General features: G+C 51.9%; 1 protein-coding gene across 18 annotated transcripts in view; it reads left to right on the forward strand.

The window, feature by feature from the left end:
• ARSG (arylsulfatase G) overlaps positions 1 to 16,231 on the forward strand; it is a 134,547-nt gene that overhangs the window by 75,676 nt on the left and 42,640 nt on the right. For 17 of the 18 annotated variants that reach the window (XM_024760986.1, XM_024760973.1, XM_024760990.1 and 14 more), the window contains 3 exons: positions 3,373 to 3,569; positions 5,014 to 5,094; positions 14,233 to 14,341. In XM_024760986.1, the coding sequence (XP_024616754.1) occupies positions 3,373 to 3,569; positions 5,014 to 5,094; positions 14,233 to 14,341 (387 nt within the window). The remainder of the gene's footprint in view (positions 1 to 3,372; positions 3,570 to 5,013; positions 5,095 to 14,232; positions 14,342 to 16,231) is intronic. The other variant, XM_024760980.1, reaches the window with a different exon arrangement.

The raw sequence follows: 16,231 nt of genomic DNA on the forward strand, positions 1-16,231 counted from the left end.
TTCTGGCTGGGCTGAGTGACTTGTGGGATCTCAGTTCCCCAACCAGGGATTGAACCCGGGCCACGGAAGTGAAAGCCCAGAACCCTAACCACCAGGCCACCAGAGAACTGCCCATCCTCCACTCTGTATTTGCCATTCAGCACAGGGGTGGTTCAGGGGATAGATGCCCCCAGGGAGCTAGTTTGTGCGGTTCCTGCAACATGCCATCTTTACGAGTTCTAGCATGGTGTCAGGATGCAGGGAGAGAGGTGCTCCTCTGGGTACCATGGATGCTTACTACTGCAGGCTTGTATTATTCATACTTATTAATAAAAGGGTACCACTTATGAAAACCTTACTATGGCATTAAATACTCACAGCTGTATCAGGGAGGCACAGCTGTCCCCATTGTGGAGACGACAGAGGTTAAGTGAATTGCCCAGGGTCACACGACCACGAAATAAAATTCCAGGGATTCGGATGCGGGTCTCCAATGCCCGTCTTCCCTCATCTTCACAGCCCAGGGTGCTAACAGGATTTTGATAATGGGTGGGAGCTTGCAGGATAATGATGGGGGTGGGATGAGGGTGGGTGATGGGACCACGCCCCCAGCCCATAGGTAGCTATGAGCTGATAAATGTTTAACAACCAGCACTCAGAGAAAAAGCTCTGATTTGCCCATTTCTGTGGCGTAAATACTCTCACCGTGGCTGAATTCAAGATACCAATGAGATGTCGCTGACCGTAGGGTTGGAGAGATATGCAGTGTAGCAGCTCATCATACGGTGTTCCCACCGCACAGGTTCAGCGGCCGCAAAACAAAGCGCAGGGCACGGATAATAGTAAAATGTGGTAGAATAATTAGGACGTGATAAATCGTGCAAGTTTATTACCTTTGGGTTTTTTTCCAGTTGATTTACAATGTTGTGTTAGTTTCTGTTGTACAGTAAAGTGAGTCAGTTATACACATACATATATCCACTCTTTTTTAGATTCTGTTCCCATATAGATTCTTTCACAGAGTATTGGGCAGAGTTCCCTGTGCTGTACAGTAGGTCCTTATTAGTTATCTATTTTATATATAGTAGTGTGTATATGTCAACCCCGGTCTCCCAATTTATTCCCCCCCCACCTTTGTTTTTAATATCATTTATTTAACGGTAAGCTGATTTCATTCAATTTTTAATGGCAGCCATGTTTAACAACTGGCTTGCAAAATTCCTGAAATCTGAGCCAGCTCCATCCAGCATGCTGCTGCCACGTGGTATCCACCTGCAGATTACGACAAGGCGTCCCCGCTGAGTGTATGCTGACCGGTGCCAGAGCGCCCAGCTCGGCCAGTGGATTGTGGGCTGGCATTAAACTCCCATTCGCTCTCTCAGCAGGATGTCCGCATGCCGGAATTGCGCACAACCTACACAACTGTACATGATCATCTTTGTCAGATCAGGCAACAGACGCCCTACATCAGCACCATGCAATAGCGCTCTCTGCAAGGAAGAACATGTTCTCTCTGTGCTGTCCGGGATGGTAGCCACTGGCCTGAGCATTGGAGACGTGGCTCAGGCAGCTGAGACACCAGATGGACGGATAGAGAAAGAGATAGACATAGAGAGAGAGAGAGATAGATAGACAATAGATAGATAATAGATAGATGATAGATAGATGTAAACTATACATAGCATAAAATTTTCCTTTTCAATATATATATGTATAACTGAATCATTTTTCTGTACACCTGAAACTAACACAGCTTTGTAAATCAACTCTACTTCAATTAAAAAAACACTTTTTTTTAAACATCTTTACTGGAGTATAATTGCTTTACAATGGTGTGTTAGTTTCTGCTGTATAACAAAGTGAATCAGTTATACACGTACCTATGTCCCCATATCTCTTCCCTCTTGCGTCTCCCTCCCTTCCCACCCTCCCTATTTTTTAAATTTACCTTTGTAAGTGTACAGTTCTGTGGTTTTAAGTACATTCATACTGTTCCGCAACCATCCCCACTATCCATCTCTAGAACTTTTTCATCTTCCCAAATGAAAGCTCTGTACCTGTTAAACACCAGTTCCCCGTTTTCCCTTCCCTGCAGCCCCGGGCCTCCACAGCGCTGCTTTCTGTCTGTATGAAGCAGACACTCCAAGTACGTCCTATAAGGGGAATCGCGCCATATTTGTCCTTTGGTGACTGGCTTATTTCACTGAGCATCGTGTCTTCAAGCCTCATCCATGGTATAGCATGTGAGACGCTGAATTCTTAGCTTTATTTCATGTTCGTGAATTGAAATCAGAATAGCCGCCCATGACTTGTGGACATGGACGATACAGCTCGTGAAATGTTGCAGAGAAGTTGTGGACTAGAATGGGGAAGGAGAAGCTCCCGTCTGGGACGTGCATCTTCTGTCCTTCAAAGAGAGCTGAGGGCAGTAGAGTCCCAATCAGGGGACTTTGGGAGTTGGGATGCAGGGGCGTCTCCAGGGCGAGGTTTGGTGCAGAGCTGAGGCTGGGGGACTCAGAGAGCTTGATGTGGGGTGGTGTGAATCGGGGGCAGCCAAGAACGCTCAGGCCATTTTGAAAGTCGAGTGTCCAGGTGGCCTGGTGTGAAAGAGCCGCACTTCTGTCGCCAGCCTATGGACTTGCCTGAAGTTCCCCCCCTTGCCCTCCCTGTGTCCTCTGAAAGACCCCCCACAGGGGTGGGCTGTGGGAAGGGGCTCCCCGAGGGTTCCTGCCGCTGCCCTTGACCCTGCCCCTGGCCTGGGGATGCAGGTGGGGGGCATGCAGGAAGCAGAGGCCTCCCAGGGGAACCTGCAGGATCAGAGTAGGGGCAGCCGGGAGCCTGGCCTCTACCAGGACCTTGATCTAGACGTTCCCAGCTATGGCCTTGGAATTCCCCGTGGTCCGTTTCAGTCATCCGTTCATCTCCTAGAAAGAGCCAAGGCTGGGAATGGAAACGATGGCCTGGATGCTGTGAGAGAGCAGCTGGAACTTAAAAATACGTTTGCACTGGACGTTAGAATGAAGCTGCTAAGAGCCAGGGCTCTGCTCTCAGCCAGACCTTAGTTCAAACCCAGACTTGGTCGCTTCCTAGCCTTGGGTGAGTCTCAGTCTCCCTGAGCCTCTGACGCTTCATCCGGAAAAGGGAACTTGGGGGTTTCATGAGGTTGAATTCAGGCAACGTGAGCCTCGTTCGATAAGCTCCCGGTAAATGTTAAAAGGGCAGAGGCGAGTATTACAGCTACTCTCAGTCTTTAACCAGCTTTATCCCCCCATTGCCTTTGCAGGCTGTAGACGGATGTGTACTTCCTGAGCACACCGGGTGGAAGGGGTTCTGGGCTCTTCTCTGAGGCCACGGGACCCTTCTGGAGCGTCACCTCGGCCTCTCTCGTTTCAGTGCCAGCGGAAGACCCTTCCTGCTCTACGTGGGCCTGGCCCACATGCACGTGCCCCTGTCCAGGACCCTGCCATCAGCAGAACCCGGGGGTCGAAGGCCGTACAGCGCGGCTCTCCGGGAGATGGACAGCCTCGTGGGCCAGATCAAGGACAAAGTTGACCTCACAGCTAAAAACAACACATTCCTTTGGTTTACAGGTGAAGTAGTAAAACCCAGCCAGCCTCACTGGGCTCTAATGGATAACCCCGCACACGCCCCACACAAGAGCAGAGTCTGGGCGAGTGACCCTCTTCAGCTGGGCAGGGGGCTCGCCTTGAACTGGGGGCCCTGCTCGTGTCCGTCGGCCTGCGTGCCGAGCACCTGTCCGTTGGGACCTCCAGGACTGTGCCCCTGGAAAGGCTTTGCACAGAGAGAGCGGGTACCCTGCCGGCCCCTTGGGTGTTGATCAGGGCCATCTGGGTATTGCTGTTAATTGTTAATGAGTGACTTTGACATTGTGGACCTCTGTAATCCTCGGGCAATTCCAAGAGTGCTTCTTTACCGTCTTCCCCCATCCCAAAGGTTGCCACCGGTCAGCAGGTCACATCTTCCGGCTGAGTGGCGCTGGACTAGTGAGCTGTTTAAAGGGCCCACACAGGCATCACTGGTCTCGGGGCCCTGTCTGGAGCGAGAGTGGTGGACACTTGGGTTTGAATCTCTACTCTTGGGAAAGTTACTTTATTTATTTTTTATAAATTTATTTATTTATTTTTGGCTGCGTTGGGTCTTCGTTGCTACCCGCAGACTTTCTCTAGTTGCGGCGAGCGGGGGCTACTCTTCGTTGCATGGGCTTCTCATCGCGGTGGCTTCTTTTGTTGCAGAGCACGGGCTCTAGGCACATGGGCTTCAGTAGTTGTGGCTCGTGGGCTCGGTAGTTGTGGCTTGCGGGCTTTAGAGCGCAGGCTCAGGAGTTGTGGCGCACGGGCTTAGTTGCTCCGCGGCATGTGGGATCTTCCCGGATCAAGGCTCGAACCCGTGTCCCCTGCATTGGCAGGCGGATTTTTAACCACTGTGCCACCTGGGGAGTGCCGGGAAAGTTCCTTTAACCTCTGTAAGCCTCTCCTTCCTCATCGGCAGAATCAAGCTAACAGTGAAATCTATTCCATGGCCCACTGGGGGATCAGGAGATAACGTATGTGTGCATCATAGGGGCTCAAGAGAGAGTTGCTGGGCACTTCCCTGGTGCTGCAGAGGTTAGGTCTCCGTGCTTCCACTGCAGGGGGCACGGGTTCTATGCCTGGTTGGGGAACTAAGATTCCACATGCCGTGAGGCCAAAAGAAACCCACAAAAAACAAAAGGAAAGAAAGGAAAAAGTTGCCGGGCTGAAGATAGTGGCAATGGAATTGCTGAGCCCAGATCCAAAGGCAGAAGCCTCAGCGTGGGGCGCGCTCGGGGCAGGAGAGCCCACCTCTCCGGAAAGCCCATCGGAGGCAGTCCCCTCTAAAAGGTCCTTCAAGGGTAGGGTTGCATTTGTTTTCACGGGTCCTTTTTCTTTCCAGTCCCCTGCTGTGCACAGGGATGTGGGACCTGAGAGAGAGAGAACCGGGCAGAAGCATCCTCCAGCCTGTTGACTGCTGCGTGTTGCTTTTTTTGGTTTCTAGGAGACAATGGCCCGTGGGCTCAGAAGTGTGAGCTGGCAGGGAGCGTGGGGCCCTTCACTGGATCGTGGCAAACTCGTCAAGGTAGAGGCTCACAGCTGGGGTTGGGGCATCTCCCCGCGGGTGCTGAGTCCGGGCTGGGGCATGAGATCCGGCCTCTGGGAGGACCAGTTTATAGCTGGGTCTTGGGACATCATTGTGAAATAGGGACAGATTACTCACAGCCACTAGCTCCCGGAAGAGAAACAATTTGGAGTGGAGAAAGTGCGTGTTCACCCCGGGGGGTTCCCTTTCCTTCCCTCCCAGGGCGTCGGCCCGCTGACAGGCAGCCCAGCAAGTATGCTTTGCCTCTACCCTCACCCTCATGTCCTCAATCTTCCTCCTTGCTTTCTTTTCTTTCCTTTTTTAAAAGTCATCCCTCCACCCATCCAAACACTAATTCATTTCATTCATTCAAGAAATATTTCGTGCACAACTGTGCAAGGTTTCTATATGCATTAGCTCTAAACCTTAGTGAAAGGCAGGTAGTAATCACTGCACTTACAGCTGAAGAGTGAGAGAGGCTAAGTAACTTGCCTAGAGTCACACAGTTTGGGAGGACGGGGCCAGGCGTGCTACCAAGTTAAAGCTGGGGATCTTCCCACTACACCGTACTGCCTCTCTTTATGTAAACGCCCTTCAGCCCCCAGCTCAGCGCCCATCTGCCGGGAAGGTTTCCCCAAAAGGACCTCACTCTCTGAAAGAGCAGTCCTGCTGGGGACAATTCGGCAGTATGGACCAAAGTCTTGAAAAATGTGCATGCTGGGCGATGCATTAATTCCTCTTTTAAAGAATTTGTCTTCAGGAAATAATAAGCCAAGTGCACCATGTTGTGTGTAAAAGAATGCTCGTTGCAGTGGGTTTTTCTTGAGAAAAATAGTTAGACGTAACCCAAGTGTCCGGCAAGAGAGGAGTGCGCAAAGAAATTATGATACGTGCATTTAAAGAAACACTAAGGAACCACTGAAAATGGCGCATATGATTGACCTGGAAACACTTACCTTAAATACTTTTCAGTGAGTAAAGCAGGTCACAAAACCACATGTAAAGTATGGTTTTATTGTATAAAACTAAGTGCATGTATTCTCGGAAAAATCTTGAGAGAGGCAACAAAAGGTATTGATAACAAAAGATTAGCAGTGATTACCTCTGGGTAGGGGAGGAAGGGTTTAAGTGTAGTTATTCCCACTTTTTTTTTTTTTTTTACCAATTAGAAAAATTGTTTTAATTAATTTTTTTAATGAAAAAATTAAAATAAAAATTTCAGAAGGTGCTTGTATCCGAGGGGTGCAGAGGTGGACTTGGCAAGATTACGCCCTGGGGCTGGCTTCTGACCTGCGGCCCCAGCTGTGTCCAAGTCGGAGAGACACGAATTCCCTTTCAGATGAGTCTGGCAGGGTAGTCGTAGTTACCTAGAAGCTAGAATTTTCGTGTGTCCCACGGCTAGCTGTGAGAAGGAAGTGCTTTACCCTGGCGTCCCTTGGATCAGATCCCTTGAGAACTTTACAGGTGAGTGGCTGCTGAGCTGTGACCACATCTCGTGCGTGGACATGTGTGGTGGAAGTCAGGGGAACTGGGTGCTGCCCAGTGACCGACCACTTCATCCCTCTGGGCGGTGGCGTTCCTCTGCGCGTGGATCGCTTTGGCCCATCCAGTTCGTTCAAGAGCACTGTGATTTAGTTCTGGTTCCTGGAGAGCTGGACCAGGAAAAGATGCTAGGACCACAAGTGGTGGCAATGTGTCCGGTAGCTGCAGCCACAGCCTAGAGAAATATGGTGCCAACTGGGGGTGGTTCTTCTGCATTCGCTGATGATAATTCCTCCTCTCTGTACCTGGGGCACCCTCGGGCCAGGCTGCCGTCTTCAGTGCTCAGTTAGAAGAGCCTGGGGCACCCTCGGGCCAGGCTGCCGTCTTCAGTGCTCAGTTAGAAGAGCCTGGGGCACCCTCGGGCCAGGCTGCCGTCTTCAGTGCTCAGTTAGAAGAGCCTGGGGCACCCTCGGGCCAGGCTGCCGTCTTCAATGCTCAGTTAGAAGAGCCTGGAATCATTTTTACTCTCAAGAGTAAAAGCCCTAAAGGCACAGAGACCAAGGTTGAGGGGATAAAAATCTGTCCGTAAGTGGCCCTTCTGTGGGGATCTTTCTGTTTCCTAAGAAGACGACCCCTGATCTCCTATCTGAGGACCTGCCTTATCTTTTTTTCTCTTCTCCCCCTTAGGAGGCAGTTTTAAAATAGTGAACCAGTTTACGGGTGTGGACTGTAGCCCATTCTTTGAGGGAAGAACTTTATGAGAAACACATGTATCAGCAGGGCGTATCCTCCTTTCCTTCTACTTGTTGAGCACCTACTATGTGCCAGGAACTGTGCTCAGTGCTGGGGACACAAAGATCAACAAAGCCCCGGCTTTAAAGAATGACGGTCTAGAGCAGCGTTTCTCAGACTTTAACGTGTAGATGGTCCCCTGGGGATCCTGCACCCAGTCGGTCTGGGTTGGTGATGGAGATGTTGCATTTCTAACCAGCTCCTAGGTGATGCTGATGCAGCTGGTCCAGGGACCACTCTGAGAGCCAGCGATTTGGGATATCCACATCTAGCGCCCTTCGAGTCTAGAACTGTCAGATCTAGACCAGTGGGTTATCAGGTGAGGTCCCAGGACCAGCGGCATCAGTACCACCTGAGAACTTGTTAGCAATGCAGATTCTAGGGCCTCACCCCAGACCTACTGAATCCGAAGCAAAGTTGGGGAAGGTGTGGACAAAAAGGAGTGCAAGTTGGTGCAGCCACTGTGGGAAACAGTATGCGCGGTCCTCCAAAAATTAAAAGTAGCGCTACCACACAATCCAGCAATCCCACTGTTTATCTGAAGAAAATGAAAACAGGAATTCCAAAAGATCCACGCACCCCTATGCTCATTGCAGCATTATTCACAATAGCCAAGATATGGAGGTGACCTAAGTGTCCATGTATAGATGAATGGATAAAGAACACGTGGCGCATGTCTATATAGACGTTTCTGCTGAGTCAAAGATGATAAATAAAGGGGAGCGAGTGACAGGAACCCCCGCGTTCAAACAGCCAGGGAGGCCCCAGCGAGCCCTACTCCAACTATCTTGTTGGCCAAAGAGGGATCTGAGGCTGAGCGCGGCAGAGGGCTTCCCTGGGGCCGGCCATCGACTGAGGGGCCACACGCTCTGACCACCACCCGGCTCATTCCTCAACCCACGTTTTCACTATCCTCACGCCCTGTTATACCCGACTGACTGCCCAGCTGTCTGCAACGTCCTGTCTTACTTCTCTGCCCCCTCCATGGTTGTCAGAGAGAACCTCAGTAGCCCCTGTGACAGTCTGAGTCTTTCTAAATCTATGGGAGGCAGAGTGGAGAGATGGAGAGAGGGCTTTGGAAGCGTGATTCTCGACTCAGCTCAGGACCTGGTGCCCGGCGGCCCCTTCCAGCCCTGCGTCCTCCTCAGTAAGGGCAGTGGAGACCCGCCTCGCGGGACGGTGCAGGGCCAACTGGGACGCTGGCCGGGAGGTGCCTGGCCTTTACTACCCCCATACAACTCCATCTCTTCACTCCCAGCCGAAACAAACTCGGGGTGGGGGGAGGGTTCCCACAAAGAGAATAATTGGAAGAAATAACCCGAGAAGGATTTTCCTGCTGAAGCACACGGGCACCTTAAGCGACATGAGGAGCACTTCCCAGGAGTTCTGGGCCTGTGGTTTGGAAAACTGCTCTGAGGCTGGACTTCCTTCATGTCGAGACAACACCCTCTGTGGGGGGCAGGGCCTTGCACAAACGCTGGTCTGGATGTGATATCTGTGGGACGCAGCACCTGAATCCGTGGTGGGACTGGACCTGGTTACCTTGTTCTTTTCCCAGGAGATCCTGAAGACGCACTTTGCGGGGGGTAAACACTTCCCCTTCCTCAGTCTCCAAACTGGCTTCCCGTCAACCTCTCCTCACTGCCCAGGCCACTGCGGGGGGCTCTGGGAAGGCGGGCAGAGCCCTGGGTGGAAGGGCCATGGCCAGGGGACTCGGGTCACGGGGGAGGGGCTGGGGGTCCCTCTGGACCGCCTGCTCTTCTTCGAGCAGGTTCCTTGTCAGCGGGAGGCCTGTGTATCCTGCTGTAAACGGGGCCAGCCTCGGGAGCTGGTGAAAGAGAGAAGACAGTCAGTGTTTTCGCGATGGAGCAGGACAAACAGTGCCCAGAGCCCTGCTGCTTTCTCCCCGCAGCTGGCCCAGCGCATCAGACCACACGCTGCCTCCCCTGTTCCCAGGGCCCCCCGGGCCGCCCCCCACCCCCCCTCCTGGCTGAGCCGCTCTGCTCAGCTGATGGGTGAGGCAGCGTCTCCTGCAGTCATCCCTTCATCCCGTGCTGGAGTGAGGGTGCTCCACCGGGCTTGGCCTGCATCCTGTAGGGGTGAGGAGAGACCGAACCAGGGGCCAGGGGGCACAGCAGGGCCGCTGCCGACCCCTAGCCCGCGGCCCCCCTGGTTCCCAGCCGCTGGCCTCCCTTCCCTGCTCCAGACCTATTTCCTCTCCGGGACAGAACCAACACCTTGTTTGTGCCCTAACTGACGGCTCCTCTGTCTGGAAAATCTTTTCTTGTTTTATTTGAAGAGCAGAACTGTTCCTTCCTCCCCCCCTGGTGATGAGGAAACATGCTGTTGAACTTGGCATCCTTGGCTTCTAGGAGACCTTGGTTGTAACTTGATGCTATCAGGTGGTTACATAACCTTTCCCACTGGGAAGCGTGCTCTACATCCTGGGCCTTCTGTCCATTTGGGGCAGGGGGTGGGACAGAGAGAGTGAGGGGCAAGGGAGGGGCTCTTGGCCCCGGCTGGGGGCAGGGCCAGCTACTGGGGACCCAGTGGAAGTCAAATGATGTCCCCTGCCGGGCTTGGAAGTCCCCATGCCCACACTCACGGCCGTCCCAGGGCAGCCAGGGTCCCTCGCCCCAACAGAGGCCTGGCTGCCCTGTGTTTCTAGAAAACTAGTGTGTGCGCTCCGGGCAGCCTTGGCAGAGGCATGTGTTTATATTTAGAAACGAAGCCTGCTTCTTTAGAAGGTTATAGAACGTGTGCTCCTCAGAACATGCGTGTTCCATCCGAGTCACAAATGTAAATGCCTTGAGGGGCCAGGCAGGTAGTATAAACGAACAACTGTTTGTTTGTGTCCGTTGTGGCCAGCATTAGGGACTCGGTAAATCAGATCGAGGGCTCTAACGACATTCAAATTTAGTTTAAAAAGAAATACGATTTGTGCCAAACCAAACTGTCAGGGGGCTGAATTCAGTGTGTGCTTTGCCGGGTTGCAGCTTCTGCTGTCTTCTATCTGTAGGTGATTTTGTTTTGTTTCTGTTTTGCTAGGGGTTTCTTTGGATGGCATTTAGTGGGCGCTTCCGTGGCAGGCACTACGCCAGAGGACCTGGCTTGGAACTTTATATACATTATCTTGCGTAACTTTTCCACCATCCCGTGAGATCAGTACAGTCATTTCCCCCTTCACGGCTGAGGAGATGGACGTGCAGTGACACTGAGAATTGGGAAGGCGTCCTCCCATTTACCTTACTAACACTTCTCAACTTCTGGTCCTCAGAGACTGGTGTCAGGATGACTTGGAATCAGACCCCACCCCAGACTTCCTAAATCAGCATCTCTGGGTGTCCTTCTGGCGGCTCCATGTACTGAGAAGTTTGCCAACCTCTGTATTAGCCACACTGCCTTTCTGACTCAGGCAGGCATCGCATTTGGGTCCTTTCTGGGAAGGACCCTGTTCCAAGCGTAGGTCGTGGTGAGCCTTCCTCGGCTGCCCTTTTCTCCCTGCATCGTGCAGTGGCATTTTCTTCCGTAGCCAGGGGAGAGCGAGCAAAAGCAGTTCCATGAATCATCGTTCTGTTTATATTTTGGTTGCTGAGGCTAAATATTTATTGCTTTAAGTAAGAGGTTCTGCCTTAATTAGAGTCATAACTAACCGCAAGTGCGCTGAAATGCGTTTTCATGACCATCAGACTTGCGTTTCTCAACAGAAAGCCAAACGCAATGGACCCTTTTGATGTGCCAGGGCCTCTGATCAAAGTATGAAGGTTGCTCTCAACTAACGAGTAGCTTTTGAAATTAAAAAGTGCCTGTTTGACTTTGTGGACTTAGCTATTGTTCTCACTCACTATAACACGTAGGGTCACATTCACGCTCCGGTGGTGTAAAGTTATAAAGCTGTGGGCCGCATAAAGCCTGTCATTAAAAAGCACATAAGCTACAATTAGTTTCAAGATGCATCGTGTCCACTTTCTGACTCTGTTCCTTGCTCTCTTCACCCTCGGCCTGGAACGGGCGCGCTCTACATTAACTCACCAGGAGAACTTTACAAGATACTGGTATCCAGGCCCCACCCCCGGCCAATTTAAATCACAATTCTCTGGGAAAGGGACTTTGGCGTGGGTATTTCTTAAAAGCTAGTGATTCGAATATGCATTCGGGGATGGGGACCACTGTCCTAAAAAGTCCTAGAAGGTTTAATGGCTGAGGGTACTGGCTGTGTGGTTAGACTTGGATTCAAATCCTGACTCTAGTGTTTCTTTGCTGTGTGACCTTGGGCAAATTACTTAACCTCTCTGAGCCTCAACCTCCTCATCTGAAGAATGAGGATTACAGGGCTTAGCTCACAAAGTTGTCCTGAGCATTAAGGGAGATGATGCCGGGAAGCACTTAGCATTATAGGTAGGTGCACTTAGCTTGGTGCTTAGGAAGGGCTCAACCAATAGGAGAAATTATTGTTACTGTTACTGCTGTGGTTAACGGAGGATGAGTTTCCATCGGTAGGAGCAGGTATCACTGGAGAACATCAGGGGACCAGGGCCAGCTGCTGTGGGCTTCAGTGTGTGCTGGCAGATAAGCCACAGCACACACTGTTAGACGTTTCTGATAATAGAGGCTTGGTTATCAGGCATCAACCCTGGGGACCCACAGGGAATGCTGGGCGGATCTTTTAAAGTTGGCCCACCCCTAGCAGTGCCCGTGAGATCCTGGAATTTGGAGTGAGAAGGAGTGAGAAGGTCCACGCTCTGGGGGATATATTTTTTATAATTGCTTACCCACACTCTGGACTCTTTTGAGTACAAGCCTTGTGGGCATGGCTGGAATATATAATTGTGTCTTTCTGGTAAAGCCAGAGCCCAAGGTACAGCCAGGTGCCAGCTGGCCAGTGTTGACAACACAGAGGAGGGGTTGCTCTCCGCACCCCAAGTGTCCACACCGAGCCGCTTCTCTCAGCCAGCATTTTCCTCTCTTTGTCCCAGTTCCTGATTCTCTGCAGGGCACTGTCCACTCTGTTGACGTATACATGTTTTATAACCGGCCGAATTCCTTCTAACCTCTCCAGCTTTCAACTCTCTGCTGAAATAAGGCAAACGCATTGACATATTTTTCTCTGAAAACGAATTAGGAAAGTTAATCGTCTGAAAAAAGAACGGTACAAAAAGATTATGGCAAATGAGCAGAACCCCTAGTGGTGAAGACCAATTAGCAGATTTATTAATCAGGGGCCAGTGTACCCTTCTGGAAACACCCTGGAGGCGGAAACGCAATCCTGGTGCCGACTCTGCACTCTGCCACCTGTAGCCCTAGCACAGTGCCAGCCCCCAGCTTGGGCCTTCTGGTCGACCCTCAGAACCATTGGCTTGTTTCTTCGAATTGAACCCTTCGCTTTTCCTTAGCATCTGGCCTCAAAGGCTAAGCAAGTTCGTCTGAATTTTGTGCTCCGTGGACTTGCAAATAAATGGGCTCCATATTTTCACCCACCTATTCCCCAAGCTTCCATAGAAACGCCCCTCGTGGGTGGTGGTGGGGATTATCTGCAGAGCCCCCGCACATGCAGTGTTAGATGCTCCCTCCCCGCTTTCAGCTGAAGCGTAAGTCATGCATTCCAAGGCCACGGGGGAGTGCGATTTATGCTCGCTGTAGCTCTGGAGTCTCTGTTCCATATGCGTGAATAATTGGGAGTGGGCTCTAGGTATTTACGGCCGGCGTGGCTCTGGACCGGAAGAAGGTATGTGAGACATCTTGGGCCAAGTCAGAGAGTTTCCCGTTCGGCACCCCCCACAACTCCACTTGGTTCCGAGAGCCCCACCCCTAAACATAAACGGTCCATAGACACGAGTTGTTTTGTGTATCGTTTCTGACTTCAACCGTTGGGGGGACTCCAAAGCTGGTTATGAGAAAATTCCAAGAATGCCGAGCATTTCTGGTGTCACGTGCTGGGCCAGGGACATCAAAGTTTCCGTTTGCTGCGGCAGCCTTGGTCTTCTCGCCCCCTCCCTCCCCATCGTTGTTTCCGCCAGCCAAACATAAGGATGTTGCATGACCATGGTATGTGTGAGACACACACAGCGTTTGCCTTGGAAAGGCTCTCTACACGCTAACCGTGCGGAATTCCTGGCTCAGCTGGGATGAGGTCGGGGTGTGTGTGGGAGGGATGGGCATGGTCATGGTTAATTCAACGCAACACGTACTCAGGATGTTTCCATAAAGCATGACCTCATCCCTTCCAGCCTGCTGGTCATCGTTACACTGGTGGTCACTTCTGACTTGGTGGTTACAAAAATAATTCCTTTAATTACCCAGTGGAAATTCGTAGATTGTTCTTACCGCCCCCTGAGAGGCAGGAGGTCGGAGCTACCACAACATCGGAAGAGCTCATTCATTCAAAAAAAAAAAAAAAAGGAAAACAAAAAAGGAAAGCAGAGTGATCGGTTGTTGGGCGGATCAAATAACTGTGGGAATTTCCGCCTTTATCTCATTTCAAATAGTTTTATGTTTGCATCCTAAACGCGATCTGCAGGAGACACATTCACTCATTTATTCCACAGATAGTTGTTGAGTGCCGACTATGTCTCGGGTGCACAGGACTGATGCCGGTCCGTAAACAAGCCAGACGGTCTGAAGTGGCCAAAGTGGCATGAAGAAATTAAGTGACGTGATTCCCTAGAGAGGGACGGACACAGCTAGTTACGCGTGTTGAATCCGGTAAAATAAAAGAACGTATTGAAAGAGATTCGCTACATGAATCAGAATAGCTCGTTGCTAAAGGAAGTCATTCCTCTGTTGGAATTATCAGAAGCTCTTAGAGAGTCCCCGTGGAGAAGGACTGTTTTCCCAGAGAACCAACTGTCTCCCCTCTTCTCACAGGGGGAAGTCCAGCCAAGCAGACCACCTGGGAAGGAGGACACCGTGTCCCAGCTCTGGCTTACTGGCCCAGCAGGGTCCCCGTCAACGTCACCAGCACTGCTTTGCTAAGGTACGAGACCCAAATTACCTTGAGATGTAGGAAAAAGTCATGGATGCTTGCGTGACTAGAGACCTCACACATCACCTGCCCTGGCCAGGTGTCCCCAGATACTTCCCGAGCTCAGACTGTAGCAGCGAGGAGCTGCCTGGAGCAACAGTGCAGTGGGACACTTTTCAAGCCGTCCTCTGGGGGGCTGTCTCTGGGAAGAGGGCACTGGGTGGCCGTCAGTGCTGGGTCGTGCTGCTGTGCACTGAGGAGACAGTGGCTGCAAAAAGGCCAGGGGCGTCCTCACCACTTGTGGCCTGGGCCAAGCTGATGGGGGTGCGGGAGCGGGTCTATTGGGCCCGAAGGATCCCTTCTCTGGGGGTAGGGCAGGTGTCCTGAGGATGGCTCCGTCAAGCATGTCACTGGTCATCAGATGGCGCAAGAAAGGGGTCTAGATGTTGACGTGCCCCCGAGGGGAGGGAGAAGGAAGCTGGATCCACCGGGCTGGGAAGGAAAGGATGAATCCTTGGGTGAGAATCTTCTTCCTACCTCTGGCAAAGAAGCTTCTACAAGGAAGGACGATTGTAAACGTGAGCACATCTCACGATTACTCTGATCTCCTTATGAAGGCAGGCCCAGGAGGCCATCTCCTCGGCACAGAACTTGGCTGTGGTGTGCCATCCCGAAAGCAACACCACGCAGCTCTGCAGCCGTGACTTATGACGAGGGCTTCTCACTCACCCGGAGGGCCCGTCCTCTGCGTGCTTCTGCCCTGAATCCATGGACGAGGGGCCCTCCGTAGATACAGGTGCTTGCTCACAGGCTCAGAGGCCTTATTCTGGTTAAAGACTAATTTCCTGTTTCCAAAGGTCCTTCACCATTAACCAAGTGGGTTCTGGCCTAGGGAACACAGCCCAGTAGAGGAAAGCAGGCTTCACTGGTTTCCTCTAGCATCCCAGAGGGGAGGTGATGGAGAGGAGGCGGGGAGACTGAACCCCGGGGGGAAAGGAAGGGTGAACATAGGTGACAGCCGAAGTCGGGGGTGAGTAGGCACTGTCCCTGGCAGCCTCTGGGCCCCCGAGAACTCCCGGTCAGCCCCGTACAATCGGGGGTGGGGATGGGGGCGGGGTGCTGCCGGCAGGCGTGACAACAACAGCTCCGGCTGGAGCCTGTGATGTCAGGCTGGCCGGGAAGAGGGCCAGGCGGGCTGCTTTTTATGGGCCCAACTTGCTGCAGTCAGGCCAAGGGTTCACGGGCTGGGCTGGACGTGCCGTCTCTCAAGTGACGTCACCGGAAACCAAGCTCGTGCTTCTCAGTTGAGAATGGCGTTCTCACCTTCAGTCAGCTACGGCTCCGTGATAAAATTGCGTCATTTTGCTGACAATTCCGGGCTTCAGAGGTGATAGCTGACTCAGCGGATACTTTGGTGAGTGTCCAAAGGAAGCCAGCCTTGGTACGAGGTAACATTTGCTGGGAATTTTCCCGGGACACTCTACCGATGCAGCGGGTCAGCCCCTCTTAGGATGTTTTTGGTGTTAAATTAGTCCTGATTGCAGCAGGACGGTCTGTCTCCGTACGGTTCATCCTCTTGCCATTTTCTCACGTGAATCCATGGAGAGCAAACTTGGGTGGAGCGCCCTGACTGCCAGGACTCCCTCCGGGTTGGCCCTCGGGGGAAGGGTGGTACGACGCGTATTCAAGAAACTGAGGCTCTTATGCTTCATGTTCTTGGAAGCCCAGCCAGACACTCCCACGTATTAGGTACTTAATCACCTCTTCTATCACTTAGTCTCCTACTTTCTTCCCCAGAGGATATACATCTCCTTCCAGATCAGAGATAACTCCCTTCAGCCACTCTGAGCTGAGGCCAGGATCCCTTAAACCAAGGCCCAGTGCCTAAGGAATCACGGACAC

Source organism: Neophocaena asiaeorientalis, unplaced genomic scaffold (genome assembly GCF_003031525.2).
Source record: "Neophocaena asiaeorientalis asiaeorientalis breed wild unplaced genomic scaffold, Neophocaena_asiaeorientalis_V1.1 scaffold30, whole genome shotgun sequence".
Classification (NCBI taxonomy): Eukaryota; Metazoa; Chordata; class Mammalia; order Artiodactyla; family Phocoenidae; genus Neophocaena; species Neophocaena asiaeorientalis.